Consider the following 23,822-nt stretch of genomic DNA (forward strand, 5'->3'; position numbering starts at 1 on the left):
GGCGGTGGGCTAACGAGTGCTGACAGCCGCTGAATGGGTGTCACACACTCCTCTGTCCCCCCGCCGCCAGCGCTGACATACCAACCGCCGCTCGTTAGCTGAGCTAATGAGCGCATCCGGGGGGGGTGGGGGGGGGGTGTGTGTGCGTGTTAGTCACCTGACGAGTTGCATATGTGTCGTCATATTTTTAATAAACAGAACCTGATTTTGTATTAATATTTTTTTAGAGAAACGTCTTCCCTGGGGTTTTGTTTGTTTGCTGTGTCCAAACCCAAGTATGAGCACATTTTTTCGGCTGGCCTCCAAGAACTCAAACGACCCCCATGCCCATTGTGCAGAAGAGCACACCCTAATTACTATCTCAATTAACTGATTTCTCTGGACTAAATGAACACGTGTTTTCCAATTTGGACAGATTCAATTACCTAACACACATAGAGCATCACGCTTACACACAGAGAGCATCACTCTAGCACACAGAGAGCCACACGCTAGCACACAGAAAGGCATCATGCTAACACACAGAGAGCATCACGCTAACACACAGAGAGCATCACGCTAACACACAGAGAGCATCACGCTAACACACAGCGAGCATCACACTAACACAAAGTGAGCATCACACTAACACACAGAGAGCATCAAGCTAACACACAGAGCATCATGCAAACACAAAGAGAGCCTCATGCTAACACACAGAGAGCATCACGCTAACACACAGAGCATCACGCCAACACAAAGAGAGCCTCATGCTAACACACAGAGAGCATCACGCTAAGACGCAAAGAGCATCACGCTAACACAGAGAGCATCAAACTAACACACAGAGAGCATCAAGCTAACACACAGAGAGCATCACGCTAACACACAGAGGGCATCACGCTAACACACAGAGAGCATCAAGCTAACACACAGAGAGCATCAAGCTAACACACAGAGAGCATCACGCTAATGGCTCTGGTACCTGTCAGCAGGGGGCTCTGGGGGGGACCCTGCTCCATTAGGACCATGTGCTGCAGCAGGGGACTGTGGGCCCCGGAGCCGGCCTCCGTCATGTAGGGGGTCAGGTGGGCACCGGACAGGAAGGGGGGGCTCAGGGACAGCGCCGGCTGCAGACCACCACCGTCCTGCGGAGACGAGGTCACCTGGGGGGGGGGGGGGGCTTTGAAGAGTTAGCTGTGAGGGGGACAGACAGACAGACAAACAGACCAATGGACTGACAGAGAGACAGACCGATGGACTGACAGAGGGACAGACAAATAGACAGATGGACTGACAGACAGACAGACCGATGGACTGACAGACAGACAGACCGATGGACTGACAGACAGACAGAGACAGATGGACTGACAGACAATGTTCCCTCTAAGCTGCGCAGTGCGCAATCGCGCACCGCTCCCGCGTTCTCTGCGCACAGCAAATATATGCAGCGCATAAAATAAAATCTAACCTGAACTGTAAATAAAATAAACGCATAACAATTTATTCTGTACCATTTTGCAATGCAACTCAGTGAGTGACAGGTGACAGTAAAACAATGACTCACACTGTGTCCAGCCAATGACATGATGCGGCTCACGTGTATTTACATCACACAGCCAATCAATGCGCTTTATGCGTACTTGCCTCCGTTTAGCATGTTAGCGTGTAGCTGATGTTGCGGCAGCGATGGCGAAACAAACGGGTAGTAGCACATCCAGACACCAAGTCAAAAAGAAATGCGGTTCTTTTAATATGGAAAGGCTGTCGGAGTATGTGCGAACAGAAGAAATTGAGATGAAACTGGATGAGATTTTTTCTTTTTCAAGCGAGAAAGGGCTGCTCTGTAAAACATGCTGTGAAGCCAAAGTAACGGGCGAGTTTTGGGAGGGAAAAATGTGGACTGAATGGAAGTTGGACTACCTCAAGCGTCACATTCAGCAGAAAAGTAATTTGAATGCTGTTGGAATTGTACGAAGACGCAATATGGGAATGGGGATCGGTACACTATTGCAGGAGAGCACCAAAGATCGAGAGAAGAGGAACGAGCTGTCACACAAAAATAAATCCAACCCAGAGCAAGTAAAAATTCTCATCGACAATACTCTACTCGCCATCAAAATGAATGCATCAATGCTGTCGGTTCAACAAATCCACGATCACATGGCAAAGTATGTGAGTATACCAGAAGAATGGCGAAGCAAAAATTATGCCTTTGAATTTGTGAACTCAATCAATGAGATAGTGCAGAATGAGACGATCTGCAATGGAAAAAATGCACCCTGGCATACCCTGATAGCAGATGAGAGCACAGACATAACAGTGCACAAAATGCTAGTCCTATATATAAAATACAGGGAGGAACATGACGTCAACTATAAAACTGTGTTTGGCGGCATCATCCAGCTGACAGCATGCACTGCTCACGATATTGTGCAGGCAATCACTCAGTATTACTCCAAGCATGGACTGGACTTTCAGAGAATGGTGATGCTGACCTCCGATGGCGCCTCAGTAATGCTAGGAAAGCACAACAGAGTTGCAGCTTTATTAAAGCGGCAAATACCACACCTAACAGAACAACATTGCGTGGCCCATAGAGAGGACTAGGGCATTGATGATGCCTGGAAAGATGTGCCTTTGATGCGAGATGTGGAAACTCTTCTTAGAACTGTATATTCCACTTTCTCTCGGTCAATTGTGAAGAGGGCCAAAATCGAGGACCTAGCAAAGATTCTCGATGAGGATACATTGTCATTCAGGCCTCTGAGCGAAGTGCCATGGCTGTCGCGCCACCAAGCTGTGAATGCTGTTCTGAGGAACTACACTGTTCTTGAAGAATACTGCAAGAGAGAATCCAGTGATAACAGAGATCCAGTGGTAATTTACTGCTACAAAAAAGCTGGGAGATTCAAAGTTCAAGGTTACTCTCACTGCTCTGGGAGATGTTTTGGGCGAGCTGGCACAACTCTGCCTTTCTTTTCAAAGACGCAACCTGACTGTGATGGAAGGAAATTTCTTTGCAAGAGCAAAGATTGAGAAGTTGCTTTCCCAATACCTGAACGATGAGAAGGATGTTCAGTGGAGTGACCGTGTCAAAGAGGTGATGAGGACCTCATCAGCTGATGCCAGAAATACAGCTGAGATTACTCTTTTTATTCGTAAGCTCTGTGATCACTTGGATGCTCGTTTTCCCGAGGATGAATTAAAGGAGTGGTCTGCATTGGACATTGAAGCATTGAGCTCAGACATCAGTTTTGAGTATGGATCAACAGACATTGCTACACTGGCAAAGAAGTATGAGGTCATTCTCCACCACTCACATTCTATGGAGGCCATTAACAGTCAATATGCTGAATTCAAGTACATAATGAAGCAAAAACTGAAACAAGGGTCAATCAGCACATTCTCAGATATGGTGGCTGCAGCACTTAGTTGTGAGGAGCTAAAGGGGATCTCGCAGCTTGTGGATATTTGTGGCACATTTCAAGCATCCAGTGCAGATTGTGAGAGAGGCTTTATGTAGGAGCCAGAATGAAGTAGGAGAAAAGTTTATTTTATTTTGTAATTTTTGTGTTTCTCTGAGCTATCTCCCTCTAGTGGCTGGACCATGCGGGTGACCTTGACATCTATCTAAGGGGCGACCCTACCTGGGGGGAGGGGCTTGAGCAGGAAGACACAGTCTTTGACATTGTGCCAGAGAACCAAACTGAACCACATGATTATCTTTGCAATCCTTATGTTGACCTGTTGAACTACAAGAACTTTTGAGTTTTGTATTTTCATTTAGTCTAATTAAACCCATTGGAATTTTCAACTTTAAACCGCACTGGACCTGGATTTCTTTTGATTTAGTACATCTGGTATAAGCATCGGCTTTTAAGCTCAGCCACACAGTGGTTAACAAAGGACAAGAGTTAACCACAACATAAGTCAAAGACTCCTTCCAAGTAATTCCAAGAAGAAACACTGGATTGGAACTGGAAGCAGAGAAAGATCTGGATGGACTGGATGCAGGCAGTCGAACACATGGCCTGATTGTTTTAGAGTATGAGTATACTCCCCTCAATGTATTTGATAATTGCTTGAAAATTGACTGTTGAAGACTAAGCTTAAGGATAGGGGTGTAACGATTCATGCGATGCATCGATGAATCGATTGTCAGTCCTACCGATTCAACTAAATCGATCTGCTAAAATAAATAAATAGAATGAATCGCTTTGGCTTCACCAACAATCGATATAAATGCTTTAAATCATATGAATCGATTATGATTAATGTTTTAAGACTTAGTTTACACGTTTATTTTGTGAAGTGCAGCTCGGTAATCCGTAACTCTGTCATCAGCTAGTCAGCTTGCGAGTTTTTTTTCTCCCTCACCCTACTGGTGCATTTCAAACATGGCAGAGAGCGGCAGCGAGATTGTTAATGCACCAGCAAACTTGAAATCCAAAGTGTGGAAGCATTTTGGCTTCGCAAAGAATAATGGTAAAATTGACAAGGGGTGTGTGACGGGGCGCATAGCTTCCGTCAATGTTGCCTGTGTGTGTTTGTCTTGTTTGACTATGTATTCCGTTACCTTCCTACTGTTTTAAAATCATTTATCAACCATGTCATTTATCATGCGCGCTACGGCAGTTTAATACAATCTTGCAAGTAGGCCTACCATCATTACAACGTTCTGTTTAATACCATTTACCATTAACGTCACCTGTTCTGTTGCAATAACCATTCAAACAAGTATGTCGTTGTCAAATTCCAGGTTTGTTTATTTAGTTTAAAAGTTACATGTTAAAGGCCCACTATGCAACTTCGGGCATTTCTTCGCTGTATTCTTGTTTTTTGCACGCACATTTCTCTACACAGCGCCCCCCTACAGCTTCGTAGTAGATATTTTACAACACTGTCGTAACAACTCGTTGACGACCCTTCCCCATGCACTTCTACGCAAGCCATGTGCATTTGTTTTCAAAGAAGCCGGCGAATGCGTGGAGCCATGTCCGAAGTAGATGTTCATAAAGTGTAGGCAAGGTTATACATTTTTAAAATGGTGTATTTGTATTGCAATAAACATAAATCCATCCTTTTTTATAGTTGACGGGGAGAATTTATATCCTAGATTATAATTGATTTATCTTAGGTTGAACAGAACAATCAGTGTAAGAGTGTTGGCCAACATAATAATCTAAATAAACAAGAACCTGGATTCGGGGATTCAGTCTGTATCTGGGGGACGAGACAGACGAACAGCAAAACACCCATGGAAACAAAGGTGTTTATATGGTTGCAACCAAGCAAGCTAGAAACATACAGGGCTCACAACAAAATGGTCGAGAAAACAATTTTTACAGGGCTCACAACAAAATGGTTGAGCAAACACATTTGTACAGAGTATTTTTCTTTTTGTTGATTTTCGTTTTATTTTTATTGCCTTATGGGCCTTAAATTGGGAAAATAAAAGATCCCATCTTTTTCCAAACATCTCGTCGGCTCCTGAGTGATTTTCCACCTAGTTCAAGACGCTCCAACACATCTACCCATGACAGGGTGTCACATTATTGCATGTTTATTTCACGGATATAGAATTTTGGTTCAAAGTTACTGAATCGAATCGTTTGTCCTTGAATCGAATCGCCAACTACTGAATCGTTAATCGAATCGAATCATCTGAAGCCAAAGATTCACACCCCTACTTAAGGATATCTGACATTGGATTAGATAATATTGAAGATTCATTCAAGCTTTAGGATGTATGCTATTGGAGTGGAATACTGATTTGTTTGGAACACTTGATGAATAGTCAATAAGCATCAATAATCAAGCATGGCAGATTCAATTTAAAAGGAAAGTGTTACTGAAGTTACTGCGCAAGAAGAGGAAGTTACTGAATGTACTGAGGAAGAAATAGTCACTGGAGCTACTGGAAAGGAACATATAGTGACCAAAACCTAGAAAGCACTGGAACTGAAATGGAAAGCAGTAACCAGGCATCTAAAGCAAAAAAGGCTGGAAAAGCAAAGCTTTCTCAGTTACCTAGAAGAAAGAATATCATGATTCAGTTAATGGAAGATGTGTCAGGACTTAATGAAGTGAGAGAAGACCTTCACACATACAAAGACTTGTTTGAAAAGTTTAAGACCTTACAAGACAATTATCAGGAGCTTCTGACAGAGGAAGAAAGACAGAAGGATGACAGTGAATGGGTTGAACCTAAAATCAAGGAAATTAACACTTTTCTCTCCTCTGTGTATTCCTGGATATCTGGAGCGTCTGGAGCTGTTATACCCCAGGAGGAGGAGATTACCCCAAAGGACAGTGTATCACAAGTCTCAAGCCGTGGGTCAAGATCTACAACTACATCTGTAAGACTACGTGAAGAGGCTGAAAGAGCGGCCATTTTGGTCAAAATGGATGCCCTGGAAGAAAAGCATGCATTAGAGGAGAAGGAGAAGTGAGCTACAAGCACTTAAGTGAAAGCGAGAGGCCCATGAGCTAAAAACACATCTGGCAGCGACATCCACTAGAATTGCAGTCCTCTCATATGCGGAGGAAGGGCAGCAAGAAGCCGAGGCAGCAAAAGGTCGGACAGCCAAACCATCTTCTAAGGAACATCAGCCATATCCGGCAGCGGAGACACACACCGCCGAACAAGTTGATGAAAACCTGCAAGGTGAAGGTAAAGATGGAATGAATGCTTACTTGGATGAAATGTCAATGAAAAGTGTTGCAGAAGAGAGTGAGTTTCTGTCTTTAGACAAAATTACCAAAGCCTTTTCCATGATGCAAACCCCAAGTGTACAGCCAAGGGACGGTGTCCACTTTCAGACTATTCCAGAGAGAGACGGTAGAGGTGTTAGAAGGACCAGCATCCAGTCCTCTAGAAACTCTATGAAAGATTAGTCCCCCTTAAGCGACAAGCATGGCCTCTGATCAGTTGTTGACCGCAAGCATTTTGAGTGATGATGGACTAGCCAATATCCTTCAACGTCAAAATGATCTAACATCCGTGCTTGTAAAGCATGGATGTACAAGCATCCAGTCCTCTAGAAACTCTATGAAAGATTAGTCCCCCTTAAGCGACAAGCATGGCCTCTGATCAGTTGTTGACCGCAAGCATTTTGAGTGATGATGGACTAGCCAATATCCTTCAACGTCAAAATGATATAACATCCATGCTTGTAAAGCATGGATGTACAAGCATCCAGTCCTCTAGAAACTATGAAAGATTAGTCCCCCTTAAGCGACAAGCATGGCCTCTGATCAGTTGTTGACCGCAAGCATTTTGAGTGATGATGGACTAGCCAATATCCTTCAACGTCAAAATGATATAACATCCATGCTTGTAAAGCATGGATGTACAAGCATCCAGTCCTCTAGAAACTATGAAAGATTAGTCCCCCTTAAGCGACAAGCATGGCCTCTGATCAGTTGTTGACCGCAAGCATTTTGAGTGATGATGGACTAGCCAATATCCTTCAACGTCAAAATGATATAACATCCATGCTTGTAAAGCAACAAAAACTGTCTACTCTCCCACAAAAAGAAATAACAGTCTTCAGTGGAGATGTTTTGTCATACAGACCATTCATAAGAGCTTTTGAGCACATAATTGAGGAAAAGACAAGAGTAGTGCAGATAGGCTTTCTTGATCAGTACACCAGTGGTCTCCCTAGAGACCTGGTGAGGAGCTGTCTCCACATGAGCCCATGCAGAGGCTATGAAAAGGCAAAAGCTTTGCTACAGGAGCACTATGGAGATTAATTTAAAATCACTTCTGCATACATGACAAAGGCGTTAGAATGGTCTGCAAACAAAACTGGGGATTTGAAGACATTGCAGTGTTTTGTGATATTCTTGAGGAGCTGTTGTAATGCAATGGAAGAAATGACATACTCTCATGAAATGAACTTGTCATCAAAATCTTGATAATGAAACTTCCCTACAGACTCAGAGAAAGAGGGAGATCTTATGTGTGTGACTTTCAGGAGAGACAGAAAAGAAGACCTCAGTTCTCTGATGTCGTTTCATTTCTCGAGGCAAGTGAGGATCGCCTCTGACCCAGTTCATGGTAACATTCAGGATAGGCCCATCAGAGCCACAGAAAGGCCGCAAATTAAAGCCAAATCAATTAGAAATAGCTTTTCAACTAGTGCGTCCATTCTTTCCACTCAGCAACCTAAAGGTAATCACTTACAGTTGCAACAGCAATCACACATTATAGAACTGTAGAGTATTTAAGGAAAAGAAACACAGAGAGATGCTGGACTTCATTAAAGAAAAGGGATTCTGTTTCGGCTGTCTAACTCAAGGCCACATCAGCAAACACTGTAGACAAAAGCTTACCTGCACAGTGTGTTCAAAACAGCACCCCAGTCTCCTCCACGTTGGAAATGTGGAACAAAGGACAAACCAACATGAAAAGGGTGTCAGGTCAGAGGCAGTTAAGACCGTAGCCAGCTTAGGTACTGGGGCTGGTACTGGGTCCACTAACGTGCTTTCAGTATTGCCGATGAGGATCAAAGCTGGCAAAGGAGAAAATATCTTCTCAGTGTATGCTTTCCTTGACCCAGGTAGCTCAGCTACATTTTGCACTGAACGTTTGCCTTATTTGCCTTATGTCTCAGTTGAATATCCAAGGCAGAAAAAAAACATCTTGTTGCGAACAATGAGTAATGAGAAGAGAGTTCCCACATACGTGGTCTCAGGACTCAAAATTTCCAGACTCGACGGAGACAGTTTCACACAGCTACCCGATGTGTTCACACAAAAGGAAATGCCAGTCACTGCTGACAATATCCCTTCAAAACAGGATCTTGCTAGGTGGCCTTACCTGCAAAAGGTCAATATTCCAGGAATAGATGGCAACATCGAACTGTTGATAGGAATGAATGCCTCAAAGATCATGGAGCCCTTGGAAATTACCAAAAGTCAGGGTGAGGGACCCTATGCAGTGAAGACCCTAGTGGGGTGGGTAATCAATGGGCCCTTGAGAGGTAGTAAGTCTTCTATCGACAATGATTGTCAGTCTGCCACAGTAAACAGGATCTCTATTGCAAATCTTGAGACGCTGCTCGTCAACCAGTACAATCACGACTCTAATGAGAAGGCCTCAGAGGAAAAGCGTGAACACTCTATTGAGGATAAAAGATTCCTTGAAATAGCAAGTTAGTCAGTCTCATTAGTTGATGGTCACTATACTCTTAACTTACCCTTCAGGAAAGATGATGTGCTAATGCCCAACAATCGCCACATTGCCATGCAACGTCTCCAAAGCCTGAAGAGAAAGTTTAAGAGAAATTAGTCTTTCCATAACGAATATACTGCTTTTCTGAATGATGTCATTACCCAGGGATACGCAGAGCCTGTCCCGCAGCTGGAAATGGAGGGAGCTCCGGGAAGAACCTGGTATATTCCACATCATGGGGTATACCATCCTAAGAAGAACACACTCAGGGTGGTGTATGACTGTGGAGCGGTGTACCAGGGCACATCACTCAATTCAGAACTGTTGCAAGGCCCTGATCTTACCAACTCACTAGTTGGAGTTTTGCTCAGGTTCAGGAGAGAACCCGTCACAGTTATGGCCGACGTTAGATCTATGTTCCACCAAGTCAGGGTGTCCAAGTCAGACATAGACTTCCTGCGCTTTATATGGTGGCGAGACGGAGACATTGAACAGGACCCAATAGACCACTGCATGCTGGTAAAATTATTCGGAGCAGTTTCCTCCCCAAGTTGTGCCAGCTTTGCACTGCGAAGAACTGCTGAGGACAATCAACATACAAGAACACAGGTGACAGATACAATAATGCATACATTTATGTAGATGATTGTCTGACCTCATTGCCCACAGTACAGGACACAGTGCAGCTGACAGCAGACCTGACGGAGTTGTGCAACAAAGGAGGATTCCAACTCACCAAGTGGGTGAGCAACAACCGAGCTGTGCTGTCAACCATAAAGGAGGAGGAAAGAGGAAAAGACATCAGGTCTTTAGACCTAGACAAAGAGCAATTGCCAACTGACCGTGCCCTAAGCCTTCAGTGGAGCGTGGAAGATGACGCTTTTAGGCTTGGCATCGTAATTCCCGTAAAGCCACATACACAGAGAGGAATTATGTCAATGGTAAACTCCGTGTATGATCCACTAGGTATCATAGTACCTCTCACTCTCCCAGCCAAACAACTGTTACAGCAGCTCTGCCAGCAGGGCTATGGTTGGGATGAGACAATACCAACAGATCAGTCTAAACAATGGATTAATTGGATACAGGATCTCCCAAAGCTGTCTGACTTTAGTGTTCCACACTGTATCAAACCCAATAACTTTGGAGAACCGCAGTCCTTTGAACTGCACCATTTTGCTGATGCAAGCGAAATTGGATATGGGGCAGTAAGTTATCTTAGGATGACCAATCACCAGGGATAGCTACATGTCTGCTTCGTGATAGGGAAAGCAAGAGTTGCTCCCCTAAAGCAATTGACAATCCCAAGAATGGAATTAGCTGATGCCGTGCTGTCAGTTAGGCTAGACAAACTGCTCAATGCTGACTTACATCTTCCCATACAAAGTTCCACGTTTTGGGTAGACAGTCAGGCTGTATTGAAGTACATAGCCAATGACAGTGCAAGATTGAAAACCTTTGTCGCAAATAGAGTGTCCTTCATTAGAGAAAACAGCAGTGTCCAACAATGGAAGTTCATTGAAAGCAAGCACAACCCGGCGGATGAGGCCTCTAGGGGGCTGAGCGTGCAAAAGTTCCTGGAGAACAGACGATGGATTTGCGGTCCTGAATTTCTTTGGAAACCAATGCATACCTGCCCTATAGAAACTGGCAATCCGTCTTTGTCAAAAGACGACCCAGAGGTAAAAATTCTACCTCTTGTGTGCAATGCTGTAGTTCAAGACGTGCCAAGTCCTACCTTCTCAGACTGGGCCAAATTGGTGAGAGCCGTGGCCTGGTATCAAAAGCTTGGAAGCAGCCTGATGGCTCTGGCTGCGAAAAGGTAACACCTTTCCACTGATGTCACGCCACGTTCACAACATCAGAATCTGACGTCTCAGTTGCAAGCCTTTAAGTCAAAGCTCAATGGTCAGTGCATTTCTCTTGACGACCTTGAGAAAGCTGAGAGAGCAATTCTTTCATTCACTCAAGGACAAGTTTTTCCCGTTGAGTATGAGAAGTTTGGAATGGCACCACCTACTGTTCCTAAAAGTAGCAGAATTTACAGACTAGATCCTATGCTGAAAGATGGATTGATTAGAATAGGAGGACCTTTCGGAAGACATGAAGTATCCCATCATCCTCCACAAACAGTCTCACATTTCCAGTCTGTTAATTCGCCATATTCATGAAAGGTATGGGCACTGTGGCAGAAATTATGTCCTTAGTCAATTACGGAAAGTACTGGATCACAAGTGGAAATAGTGCAGCAAGGAGTGTCATCTCAAAATGTGTGATCTGCAGGCGTCTGAAAAACAGACCCGGAGAACAAAAGATGGCTAATTTGCCATATGAAAGAACACTACCAGATCTCCCATCGTTCTCTTATGTGGGCATGGATTATTTTGGTCCAATAGAAACTTAAAGAGGGAGAAGTTCACTAAAAAGATACGGTGTGATCTTTACATGTTTGTCTTGCAGAGCCATTCACCTTGAGATGGCATACTCCCTCGACACCGACTCCTGCATCCACGCAATAAGGAGATTCATACGCAGACATGGCCAAGTACAGCACATCTGGTCCAACAATGGCACCAATCTAGATGGTGCTGAAAAGGAGTTGAGGAAGGCTTTGTCCAACTTTAACAACAGTAAGATCTAAAATACCATGCTAGAAAGAGGAATTAACTGGACCTTCAATCCACCAGGGGCATCACACCACGGCGGGGTGTGGGAGAGAATGATCAGGTCTGTAAGATGGGTCCTAAACTCTCTTTTACACCAACAAACCCATGACTGATGAAGTTCTGCAAACCTTATTTTGCGAAATTGAGGCCATCCTTAACCGCCCAATCACCATCACATCCTCTGACATTGACATTTAGGGCATTTAGCAGACGCTTTTATCCAAAGCGACTTACAATAAATACATTTGTCAGAAGTGCATCAATATATCGCTGTAGGTACAGAAAGGATGTTCATAGAACCAATTGCAAGTACCACGATCGCTAGGTCAATCAATTCCCCGTGTTACAGCCATGATAGCAGCTACTGCAGTTGCTACACAGTTAAGTACTACAATACAATACAATACAATACAATATAGGGGTGTAACATTCATGCGATGCATCGATGAATCGATTGTCAGTCCTACCGATTCAACTAAATCGATCTGCTAAAATAAATAAATAGAATGAATCGCTTTGGCTTACACCAATAATCGATATAAATGCTTTAAATCGTATGAATCGATTATGATTAATGTTTTAAGACTTAGTTTACACGTTTATTTTGTGAAGTGCAGCTCGGTAATCCGTAACTCTGTCATCAGCTAGTCAGCTTGCAAGGAAGTCCCACGAGTTTTTTTTCTCCCTCACCCTCTACTGGTGCATTTCAAACATGGCAGAGAGCGGCAGCGAGATTGTTAATGCACCAGCAAACTTGAAATCCAAAGTGTGGAAGCATTTTGGCTTCGCAAAGAATAATGGTAAAATTGACAAGGGGTGTGTGACGGGGCGCATAGCTTCCGTCAATGTTGCCTGTGTGTGTTTGTCTTGTTTGACTATGTATTCCGTTACCTTCCTACTGTTTTAAAATCATTTATCAACCATGTCATTTATCATGCGCGCTACGGCAGTTTAATACAATCTTCCAAGTACCATCATTACAACGTTCTGTTTAATACCATTTACCATTAACGTCACCTGTTCTGTTGCAATAACCATTCAAACAAGTATGTCGTTGTCAAATTCCAGGTTTGTTTATTTAGTTTAAAAGTTACATGTTAACACAGCGTAAATGTTCGTCTTATCAGCGTCTCGTCTATTAGGGAATGTGTGCCGCGTCAACGGGGTTTAAATTAACGTCATAACTTCCGGGTGAACCGGAAGTGACCGCGAGTTTTTGTAATTATGTTTATTGCAGTTTTTGTATATTTTGGCTACGCCAAAATCTAGCAATAATATAAAGGTCCAGTATGCTTAAGTTCGAATTGATGTTTTTGTGACTCTCAAGCCCATTCAGTTTGTTTAGTGAAAAGTATTTTTTCTTTTTGTTGATTTTCGTTTTATTTTTATTGCCTTATGGGCCTTAAATTGGGAAAATAAAAGATCCCATCTTTTTCCAAACTTCTCGTCGGCTCCTGAGTGATTTTCCACCTAGTTCAAGACGCTCCAACACATCTACCCATGACAGGGTGTCACATTATTGCATGCTTATTTCACGGATATAGAATTTTGGTTCAAAGTTACTGAATCGAATCGTTCCAAAAAAAAAAAATTGTCCTTGAATCGAATCGCCAACTACTGAATCGTTAATCGAATCGAATCGTCTGAAGCCAAAGATTCACACCCCTAATACAATACAATACAGTGTACAATGGTGGTCAGAAGTGGGAAGGTGGCTATGCAGAGTCGAGGTGGACTCTGAACAGGTGAGTCTTGAGTCTTTTTCGGAAGATAATGAGCGACTCTGCGGTCCTGAGGGCGGCAGGGAGCTCGTTCCACCACTGAGGTCCCAAAACCGAGAAAAGTTGTGACTTTGCTGAACGGCCTTTGCTAGCTCTTAGCGATGGCGGTTCCAGACGTCCAGCTGAGGTAGTTGAGCGGAGGGATCGAGCTGGGGTGTGTGGCTTTAGCAATGCTTGGAGGTAGGCAGGGGCAGTTCCATCGACTGCCTTGTATGCCAGTACCATCGTCTTAAATTTGATGCGAGCTACTACAGGGAGCCAGTGGAGGTCCCGGAAGAGGGGGGTCACATGGGAGAACTTCGGTAGGTTGAACACGAGGCGCGCTGCCGCATTCTGGATGCGCTGCAAAGGTTTAATCGCAGAGGCAGGAAGTCCAGCCAGGAGTGAGTTGCAGTAGTCGAGGCGGGAGATGACCAGTGATTGGACAAGAAGCTGAGCTGCTTCCCTTGTGAGGAAGGGCCGGATTCTGCGGATGTTGTAAAGTGCAAATCTGCAGGATCGGGCGACCGCAGTGATGTTTGCAGTGCAGGATAATTGATTGTCCAGTACCACCCCGAGGTTTCTGGCAGTTGTAAAGCCTAAAACACTTAAGGGCCGGAATGTAGGAGCCAGAATGAAGAAGGACAAAAGTTTCTTTTATTTTGTAATTTTTGTGTTTCTCTGAGTTATCTCCCTCTTGTGGCTGGACCATGCGGGTGACCTTGACATCTATATAAAGGCAACCCTACCTGGGGGGAGGGGCTTGAGCAGGAAGACAAGGGCTGAATCTGAATACTCATACTTGACTGCTATATAGTATGCATTTTGTAGTACGTCACAAATATAGCGCGTCCGAATGCTCAGTACGCATTGTGTAGTACGGAAAACGTTTCAGAATGCGTACTACCGCCACAGTAAACAACGGAGTTCACTACGCTATCCCACAATGCAACCGGAGTCTGGTAACGAACGAAGAAGAGATGGCTGACCCGACTAAACCAGAAAGACGTCGTAGAAAGCGGCGAAAAAAAGAGACATTAAAAAGAGTAAAAAAGTAAAGTAAGTAATTAAGTAAAAAGAGACATTTTTAATTTAATAGCAACGATGACAAGACGGAAAACAGGTAACTTATCAAGGTAATTTTGCCGGCATCTGAGGGGAGATACGTCATCTCCAAACATCCGGTGGAGTTTCGGCGGTGTTCGGAAGCGTTCGGAGGCGTTCTACGTATAGCTGTAGACCGTACTACACAGTCAAGTGTGGTACGGTCAAGTAGTAGACACTGAACAGAAATAGTATGTACTAAGTATTCGGATTCAGCCACAGTCTTTGACCTTGTGCCAGAGAACCAAACTGAACCCCATGATTATCTTTCCAATCCTTATGTTGACCTTACTGCAAGAACTTTTGAGTTTTGTATTTTCATTTAGTCTAATTAAACCCATTGGAATTTTCAACTTTAAACCGAACTGGACCTGGATTTCTTGATTTAGTACATCTGGTATAAGCGTCAGACTTTTAAGCTCAGCCACACAGTGGTTAACAAAGGACAAGAGTTAACCACAACACTTTAGTTTGATGAATCATATCAAAACAGCATCCAGAAATCGTCTTGAAGTGGCACATTTGGACCGGCTGACCAGTCAAAGCAAGCAGACGGGCCCATCAAACTGGACGAAGTCTACAACCACTGGAGAAGTGAGAAGGACAAACGGGAAAAATAAGGTGAAATTTAAGTCCCAGATCAGCCCTAATTAAAAGTAATCTAACGGAAATTACTGCTCTTATTTGATTATTTTAATAAGCCCTGTAAATTGTAATGATCTCAGGTTTTTGTGTGTTAATTGTATCTCTCCTTGTCTGTGTCTGTTCTGTCTGCTGGTGGGTTTCCTGCTCTAGCTGGAGTCCCAGTGTGCAGTAGCCGTGGATTTAATGATTAGTTTCCGTGACCCAGTTCGCGTGATTCAGTTCGCCACGAGGAGTCGTTCGCGAATCGTTCGTTCGTTCAGTCGAGTTTCCGGTAGCACTAACTCCACTGAGTCTGACTGACTCAGCTGAGAACCGTGCAATGGGGCCCATTCCATGATGCGATTTAACGCTACCGGAAACCAGGCTGAACGAACATACGATTCGTGAACGACTCCTCCCAGTTCAGTCGAGTTTCCGGTGAATCGATTCACCGGAAACTCGACTGAACGCGGAGGAGTCGTTCGCGATTCAGCCTAGTTTCCGGTAACGGTGAATCGCATCATGGAATGCACGCCATTGCACGGTTCTCAGCTGAGTCAGTCAGACTCAGTAGGGTTAGTGCTACCAGAAACTCGTTCGTTCGTTCAGTCGAGTTTCCGGTGAATCGAATGGTGAACGAGACGACCGAACGAACGAGAGAGACGAACTGGTTCGGTTCGTTCGTCCTAAAGACTCGTTCATTCGAACCGGTTCGCGAACGAACGAGCCAACACTAGTGTGCAGACCTGGACCCAGAAGTGGCAGCAGTTCTCTGTGCACCTGGACCATCACAGCCTCAGCCTAGGCAGAGAAGTTCAAGTTTAAAAGTTTTATTTGTCCAACATGTTAGAAAATGTTCTTTGATTGAAGGAGGGGAGGGGGTGGGGAGGGGGTTGGAAGCTGTCTAAACAACTTTTTGATGGATGGTCAGTGACTTTGGCTTCAGCTTCAACACCTGAAGTTGCTCACAGAGGTCCAAGCAATGCTCAGGGAGTCTGTGTGTATGCTCAGAAACATGAACAATTAGGGGGAACATTGCTGACAGAGAGACAGAAGGAAAGACTGATGGACCGTCAGAGAGACAAACGGACAGACAGACTGATGGACCATCAGAGAGACAGACAGACAGACGGACAGACAGACAGACAGACAGACGGACGGACGGACAGACAGACGGACGGACGGACGGACGGACGGACGGACGGACGGACGGACGGACGGACGGACGGACGGACGGACGGACGGACGGACGGACGGACGGACGGACGGACGGACGGACGGACGGACGGACGGACGGACAGACAGACGGACCGTCAGAGAGACAGACAGAGAGACAGACAGACGGACAGACCAGGTCCCAGCTCTTAACGTGAACCACTCCCTTCTTACGTTGGCGGCAGGGCTGGGCGTGGCGGTGGCGGGCAGGCCCAGGGTGATGTTGGGCAGGGAGGGGGAGCAGTATAGGGACAGCTGGCTGAGGGAGCCCCCGTCCGCACTGCTGCTGCTCAGCCGCTGGGCCAAGGACACCTGGGGGGGGGGGGGCAGGCCAGGGGTTAGGGTGTCGGACATTGTTGCCAGATTGGGCCAGAAATCTCGCCCCATCTGGCATCTTGTTGGATGCCAGATTGGGTGGGAAATCTGGCCCAATCTGGCAACACTGGTGTCAGACCCCCCCACCGGAAGGTTCCGGGTTCTATCCCACTTAATGCCGTTGCTCCAGGCGTCCTGGAGCAAGACGATCGCCTAATCCTTTCTCCTGCTCCTCAATAATACATCTGAACTCACTAGCATGAATAAAAATGGGAAAGCTCCTTAGCAATAGCATTATTTAGCATCCAGGCTAATGGGTCACCAGTAGCATAAATATGGAAGTGTGGTATGGGTGCGAGGCTAGAGGGACTGTGTTGATGGACACACACTGTCGGCTTGGGATGAATACCGATTTAGCAATGCGGGCAAATTTAAAGAGATTGAATATATGGGCTGGGCTGAGGTCTGTGTGTGTGTGTGTGTGTGTGTGTGTGTGTGTGTGTGTGTGTGTGTGTGTGTGTGTGTGTGTGTGTGTGTGTGTGTGTGTGTGTGTGTGTGTGCGTGCGTGCGTGCGTGCGTGCGTGCGTGCGTGCGTGCGTGCGTGCGTGCGTGCGTGCGTGCGTGTGCGTGCGTGTTGGTTTGATGGTGTGTGTTTCTGTGTCTGGTGTGTGTGTGTTTGTATGCGTGTGAGCGGGCAGGGGGTTTGTGTGAGTGTGTGTGTCCGGTGTGTGTGTGTGTGTGTGTGTGTGTGGGTTTGTGTGTGTTGTGGCAACCCGGTCCCAAAGAGAGGTGTTGGATGGCGTATACCGCCGATATCCACCAGTCAGAGCCAGAGAGTGTCCATTGCGTCACCCTAATCGGCGCAATGGAGAACACCTGTGGCGGAGGACGAGGAAGAACAGGTACCCTTAAGAAGGCTGTGACAGGTTCTCTTAGGGAGGAGAACTGGGAGCACGAGAGAACCAGGAAACCTCCAGGACCCAATACGGACGGGTCATCAAGGGGGTCTAGCGAACCTTTCCCCAGCGTTCCCGAGGAACGCCCCGCCGGCACAGCGTTCCAGACGGGAACGACCTCCCTCTCCAGGGACAAGGCCGGCCCGGCCGGAGAGACAATCACATTGACATTACCATTGCTCACGGAGCCATTTGTATTATTTTTGTTTATCCCGCTATGGGCACCGACCCACACGTTTTCTGTTATTCATTTAATAAATGCCTCTTTTGGCTTCGAACGGACCTGGGCGTTTGGTAATTCCTGAGAAAGAGAGACATTCCTGGGGTCGGGTCGCCACATATGGTGGAGAATGCAGGCACTCTGACCAGGCTACGGACTACTCAGGATTACAAACCCACCCGCCAATGAAGAACCCGGATGGAGCAGCCGCCGCCCAGCGTCAGCAACGGGACCAAGCCCTGGCAGCCGCCATCCAGAGTGACACCACTGAGAGCCTCGTCCTTCTCCGGGAGGCGGTACTACGCCACACCCAACAGGCAGTTTGTGAATCCCTGACCTTCGCGCCGACCAGCCGCCTCACCAAACTCGGCCCGGACGACGACGTGGAGGCCTACCTGGAGGTCTTCGAAAGGACAGCACATCGGGAGAGCTGGCCGGAGGACCGGTGGGCCCACATCCTGCCCCCCTCCCTCACCGGACCCGCACAGCAGGCAAGCCAGGATATGGCGCCGGAGTGCGCCAGTCAGTACCCAGCGTTGAAATAGGCGATATTGGCATATTATGGCCATAGCTTCGCCGCCAGGGCCAAGGGCTTCCACGAATGGCGATTTGACATCCGAGGCGCCATGCGGACTCAAATCTCCAACACGGAAGGCTGATCCGGATGTGGCTCACAGACAGCGATGGACCCAGCCTCCTGGACTGGGTTTTGATAGACAATACCGTCCGTCAGCTCTCGCCAGACGCCCGGAGAACCCTTGCCACCAACCACCATGACACAGAAGACGAGCTGGTCCTGCAACTGGAGAACTGGCAGGTGGCTCAGCGTCCGGAACCCCTCACGGCCTGCCGAGACGCAAAGGGACCGACGAGGACCGAATCCCTTGCCACGATCACCCAAACCGAGACCGCCGGCCCTCTCCCAGGAGCCCCGAGAGGATAGACGGTGCTTCGGCTGCGGTCAGACCAGACACCTTGCACGACAGTGTCCCGGAAACAGGGACGTATCCATGCCTTTGGCCTTCGCCGACGTGGGACGGTCAGGGCCGTGTTTCCTGACCACCTGTTGGGCGCATCAGAAGCATCAGAACCCGGGGCCCCAACCCTCCCAGTGTGGGTAGGGAATAAGGACACTCCTGGATACCGGCAGTATCGTGACCCTCCTGCGCCCCGACCTAGCTGGGGGAAAGCGAGGGGAGCCCATCGAGGTCGCCAGTGTGCACGGGGACACCCGCACGTACGAGACCTGCCATGTGGTAGTGCGGACCCCCCGAGGGATGTTTACGGCACGGGCCGGGATCTTGCCCAAACTCCCCGTGCCCCTACCAATTAATTGGGAGGGACTGCCCCATATCCCACAGACTGCGGAACCCCGAACCGGGTTACCGACCACCGCGGGACCCGCCAAGACGGCACGGACGAACAGGCAGACCCGCTTATGGTGCTCGGGTGGTCCACTCAACCCCAGCAGAATCATCTGCAGAGGACGACGGACCCGAGGGACCTGCCATGTGGTAGTGCAGACCCCCCGAGGGATGTTGACGGCACGGGCCGGGATCTTGCCCCACCTCCCCGTGCCCCTACAAATTCATTGGGAGGGACTGCCCCATATCCCACAGACTGCGGAACCCCGAACCGGGTTACCGACCACCGCTGGACCCGCCAAGACGGCACGGACGAACAGGCAGACCAGCTTATGGTGCTCGGGTGGTCAACTCAACCCCAGCAGAATCATCTGCAGAGGACGACGGACCCGAGGGAGATGGCCCCACCCCACCGGGTACCCCAGGCCACTCAACGGGAGCAACCCCCCGAGCGGGACCCACAGGGCCATCCCTGGACCCTCCGGATACCTTGACGGCTACCGAGCAGACCGGCCCACCAGGAGAAGCCGAGAGCTCCCCTCTCACCGAGTTTTCGGATTTTTTTCAAATGGGGGGGGGGAACGGATTGACCCGGACAGTTTGCCAGTGCCCAGCTGCAGGATGACGTCTTGAAGCACGCCAGGAGTCACGTACTCGCCCACGACGGCCAAGCGAGGGAGTCGTGATTTGCTTGCCACACACCGTCACTTCAGAACCAGGGGGGGTCTGCTGTATCGAGTAACTGGTGGTACCCAGCCTTATATCAGCAAAGTGCTGTTTATGGCACACTCACATCTGTTAGGAGCCCACTTAGGCATGGACAAAACCAGGGACCGGATTTTAGACCGTTTTTATTGGCCCGGGGTGAAAAAAGACGTTGTTCAGTACTGTCAGACATGCCCCGACTGCCAGGGTACTGCCCCGAGACCCTTGGTTCGGAACCCTTAAATACCCATGCCCATTATCGAAGTACCACTCGACTGGTTAGCTCTGGACATTGTCGGGCCTCTCCCGAAAACCAGCCGGGGACATCGGTACATTTTAGTTAGTGGACTACGCTACCAGGTATCCGGAAGCCCTGCCACTCCACGCCGCCACGGCGGTGGCTAAGGAGCTTATGCTCCTGTTCAGTCGGGTAGGGATAACCAGGGAGGTACTCACAGACCAGGGGTCTTGTTTCATGTCACGGTTAATGAAGGACCTGCTTAGCCTCCTCCAGGTAAAGAAGCTCCACGGGTTTCTTCCCCTTTGAGCTGCTGTATGGGAGAAGACCAAGGGGACTCCTCGACCTCGCCAAGGAGGCATGGGAGAGTCGGCCATCCCCTCATCGCACTATGGTGGACCACGTGAAGCAGGTGCGGGACCGCATGGCGCAGGTCTGGCCCATCGTCCGGGACCATCTCCGACATGCCCAGCAAGCTCAAGCCCGGGTCTACAACCTGGGAGCCCAGCTGCGCATATTTCGGCCCGGCGACCTGGTCCTGGTCCTCATACCAACGGCAGAGTGCAAGTTCTTGGCCAAGTGGCAAGGGCCCTACGAGGTGGTCGACAGGGCGGGGGAGGTGAACTACAGGGTACAACAGCCCGGGAGACGCAAACCCACCCAACTCTATCACGTAAACCTGCTGAAGCAGTGGCAGACGGGAGCTAACCCACCGGCACCGACACCCCTGGTTCTGGCCGCCCGACGCGACATACCTGTGGTTCCCGTGGGAGAAGACCTCAGCCCAGCCCAGAAGCAAGACCTCGAGGAAGACATCCTACAGCACCAGGATGTCTTTTCAGAAGTACCCGGGAGGACCAGGGTCGCACAACAAGACATCAAGGCGGCGCCAGCGGTCACGGTGCGCGTCCCCACCTACCGGGTCCCAGAAGCCCGTAGGAACGCCATCCGGGAGGAGGTCGTCAGAATGCTCCAGCTCCGAGTCTTCGAGGAGTCAAGCAGTGCCTGTGCCGTGTTCCAATATCCATACTATCCGTACCTACTAGCCTTAGTTTGAGTACGTAGGGCGTTCCAATTCAGTTCGGACGAAAATAAGTGTACTGGATAGTGTACTCAAAACGGTTAAATCGTGAAGTCTGGATCGATGTACACTTTTCGTACTCAACGGCAGCCATCTTAGCTACGTAGCGGAAGAGGGCGGAGCCAGGCTGAGCCAAAGTCGGTGCAGTTTCCACATAGCCTGCATTAATAGTCATTTTGTCGTTTTTACAGCTTTTATAGCTTATTATAGCTGCTAGGCGTAAAGAGTTCCCCGTACACAGCGGAATGCTTATTGTGGGGGAGGAGCCACGGCGGCGGTCATAATCGTAATTTCCGGTTAGTGCACTATGGAGTTTTCGATTTGGAACAACACTGACATCTGAAAATTAGCACACAGTGAGTACGGATAGTGTACGACATTTAAGTGTACTCATGGAAGTATGGATATTGGAACACGGCACAGGTCTAGCCCTGTCGTGCTGGTCCCCAAACCCGATGGGACTTTTAGATCCTGCAATGACATCCGGAGACTCAATGAGGACTCGGACTTTGACGCCTACCCCACAGATTTTTTAGGGCCGATACCGTTACCGATTTATTTTCATCAGCCTTAGCCGATAACCGATACGCCGATACTGATTTTCTTGAGCCGATATTTGGAGCCAATAGTACCCTGGAAATCCAGAGTTCTCGCGAGAGCACAATTTGAATTTGCTCAGCGAGTCACTCTGGGAACGAGCAATATATTCTGGGCCTCCCCTGGCCCAGAACATTAATCAATCACATCGATGTATGAATATAGGCGGGCCAAAAGCGTCGCTGTTTTACCGACCGGATACGGCAAGAGTCTTATCTATTGGTTAGCTCTACTGGTCTGGATACGTCACCCCTTGTATTCTTCTGATTGGTCATAGTGTTATCCAATGTGTGCTATCCAGTGATATTTTCAAATGCATGGTTGGTGCCGCCCCTCGAGTTGGGCCATATTCATTACTCGTTGCCAGACCCTACAGCTTTCTAGATGTGGCTTTGGATTTCCTGGCTAAGCCTCCCTCAATTTACATCATAAAAATGACACAATGATGATAAAAATGTTACAATGTGTCAATTTAGAAAAATTTACATTTATTGAACTGTCTAAATCACGGCAACAAAAAAGAAAAGAAAAAGAAAATAAAAAATAGGCCGATACTGAAAAAAATGATCGGCCGATACCGATACACGTAAGAAATATGCAAACACGCATTTTCTGTTATTCATTTAATAAATGCCTCTTTTGGCTTTGAACGGACCTGAGCGGTTTGGTAATTCCTGAGAAATAGAGACATTCCTGGGGCCGGATCGGCAAAGTGTGTTGGGGTGTGTGTGTGTGTGTGTGTGTGTGTGTGTGTGTGTGTGTGTGTGTGTGTGTGTGTGTGTGTGTGTGTGTGTGTGTGTGTGTGTGTTTTTGTGCGTTTGGTCATTTTGGCGTGCAGCCGGGCGGGTGTGTGTGTGTGTGTGTGTGTGTGTGTGTGTGTGTGTGTGTGTGTGTGTGTGTGTGTGTGTGTGTGTGTGTGTTACCTCGGCGCTGGAGCACACAGCGATGCCGTTCTCGTTGGGGATATTAGAGGAGCTGTTGTTGTTCGGGGAGCTGGGGCCAGAGCCGGGAGCACTGCTACAAACAGAGTCTAAACACACAGGTAGAAACACACATCCACACACACATGCACAAACACACGCACACACACAGACACACATGTAGAAACACACAGACACACACACACACATTTACACGCATACACACACACACACACACACATTCACACGCATGCACACACACACAAACACACACACACACACACACGTAAAAACACACAGAAACACACACACACACAAAGATAGACATACAGAGACACACACCCACCCACATTTAGTAACACAGTTCTGAACTGAAGTCATTACAAAATGCAAAAGAAAAGATCCGAAGGCTCTCAGATTCTAGTACATTATAAATACTCAATGAAAGTAAGAGGCATTCAGCAGTGCGTGTGTGTGTGTGTGTGTGTGTGTGTGTGTGTGTGTGTGTGTGTGTGTGTGTGTGTGTGTGTGTGTGTGTGTGTGTGTGTACGTGTGTGTGTGTGTGTACGTGTGTGTGTCTGTGCCTGTATGTGTGTGTACGTGTGTGTGAGCATAGGTGTGAGTGTTTGCTTGTGCAAGTGTGCGCTTGTGTGTGCATGTGTGCGTGAGAGTGTGTGTGCTTGCCTGCCATATCCAGCGAGCGTTTCTTGGCGGCGGTGATGGGGCTGTCGCGGCGCCGTAGGAGTGGGCTGCTCCGCCTCTCACTCACCTTCTGCTTCAGCCTGGAGCGCAGCTTCAGGTTGGGCTCCGACGCTGAGAGAGAGAGAGAGAGCGAGAGAGAGAGAGCGAGAGAGAGAGAGAGAGAGAGAGAGAGAGAGAGAGAGACGAGAGTGC

The 23,822-nt window shown here is 47.7% G+C and overlaps 1 protein-coding gene across 4 annotated transcripts in view; it reads right to left on the reverse strand.

The window, feature by feature from the left end:
- LOC132455142 (histone deacetylase 4-like) overlaps positions 1–23,822 on the reverse strand; it is a 181,008-nt gene that overhangs the window by 35,299 nt on the left and 121,887 nt on the right. For all 4 annotated transcript variants that reach the window (XM_060048870.1, XM_060048873.1, XM_060048872.1 and 1 more), the window contains 4 exons: positions 23,613–23,741; positions 22,932–23,038; positions 16,707–16,844; positions 965–1,145 (listed from right to left, as the gene is read on the reverse strand). In XM_060048870.1, the coding sequence (XP_059904853.1) occupies positions 965–1,145; positions 16,707–16,844; positions 22,932–23,038; positions 23,613–23,741 (555 nt within the window). The remainder of the gene's footprint in view (positions 1–964; positions 1,146–16,706; positions 16,845–22,931; positions 23,039–23,612; positions 23,742–23,822) is intronic.

Source organism: Gadus macrocephalus, chromosome 4, assembly GCF_031168955.1.
Source record: "Gadus macrocephalus chromosome 4, ASM3116895v1".
NCBI classification, from domain to species: domain Eukaryota; kingdom Metazoa; phylum Chordata; class Actinopteri; order Gadiformes; family Gadidae; genus Gadus; species Gadus macrocephalus.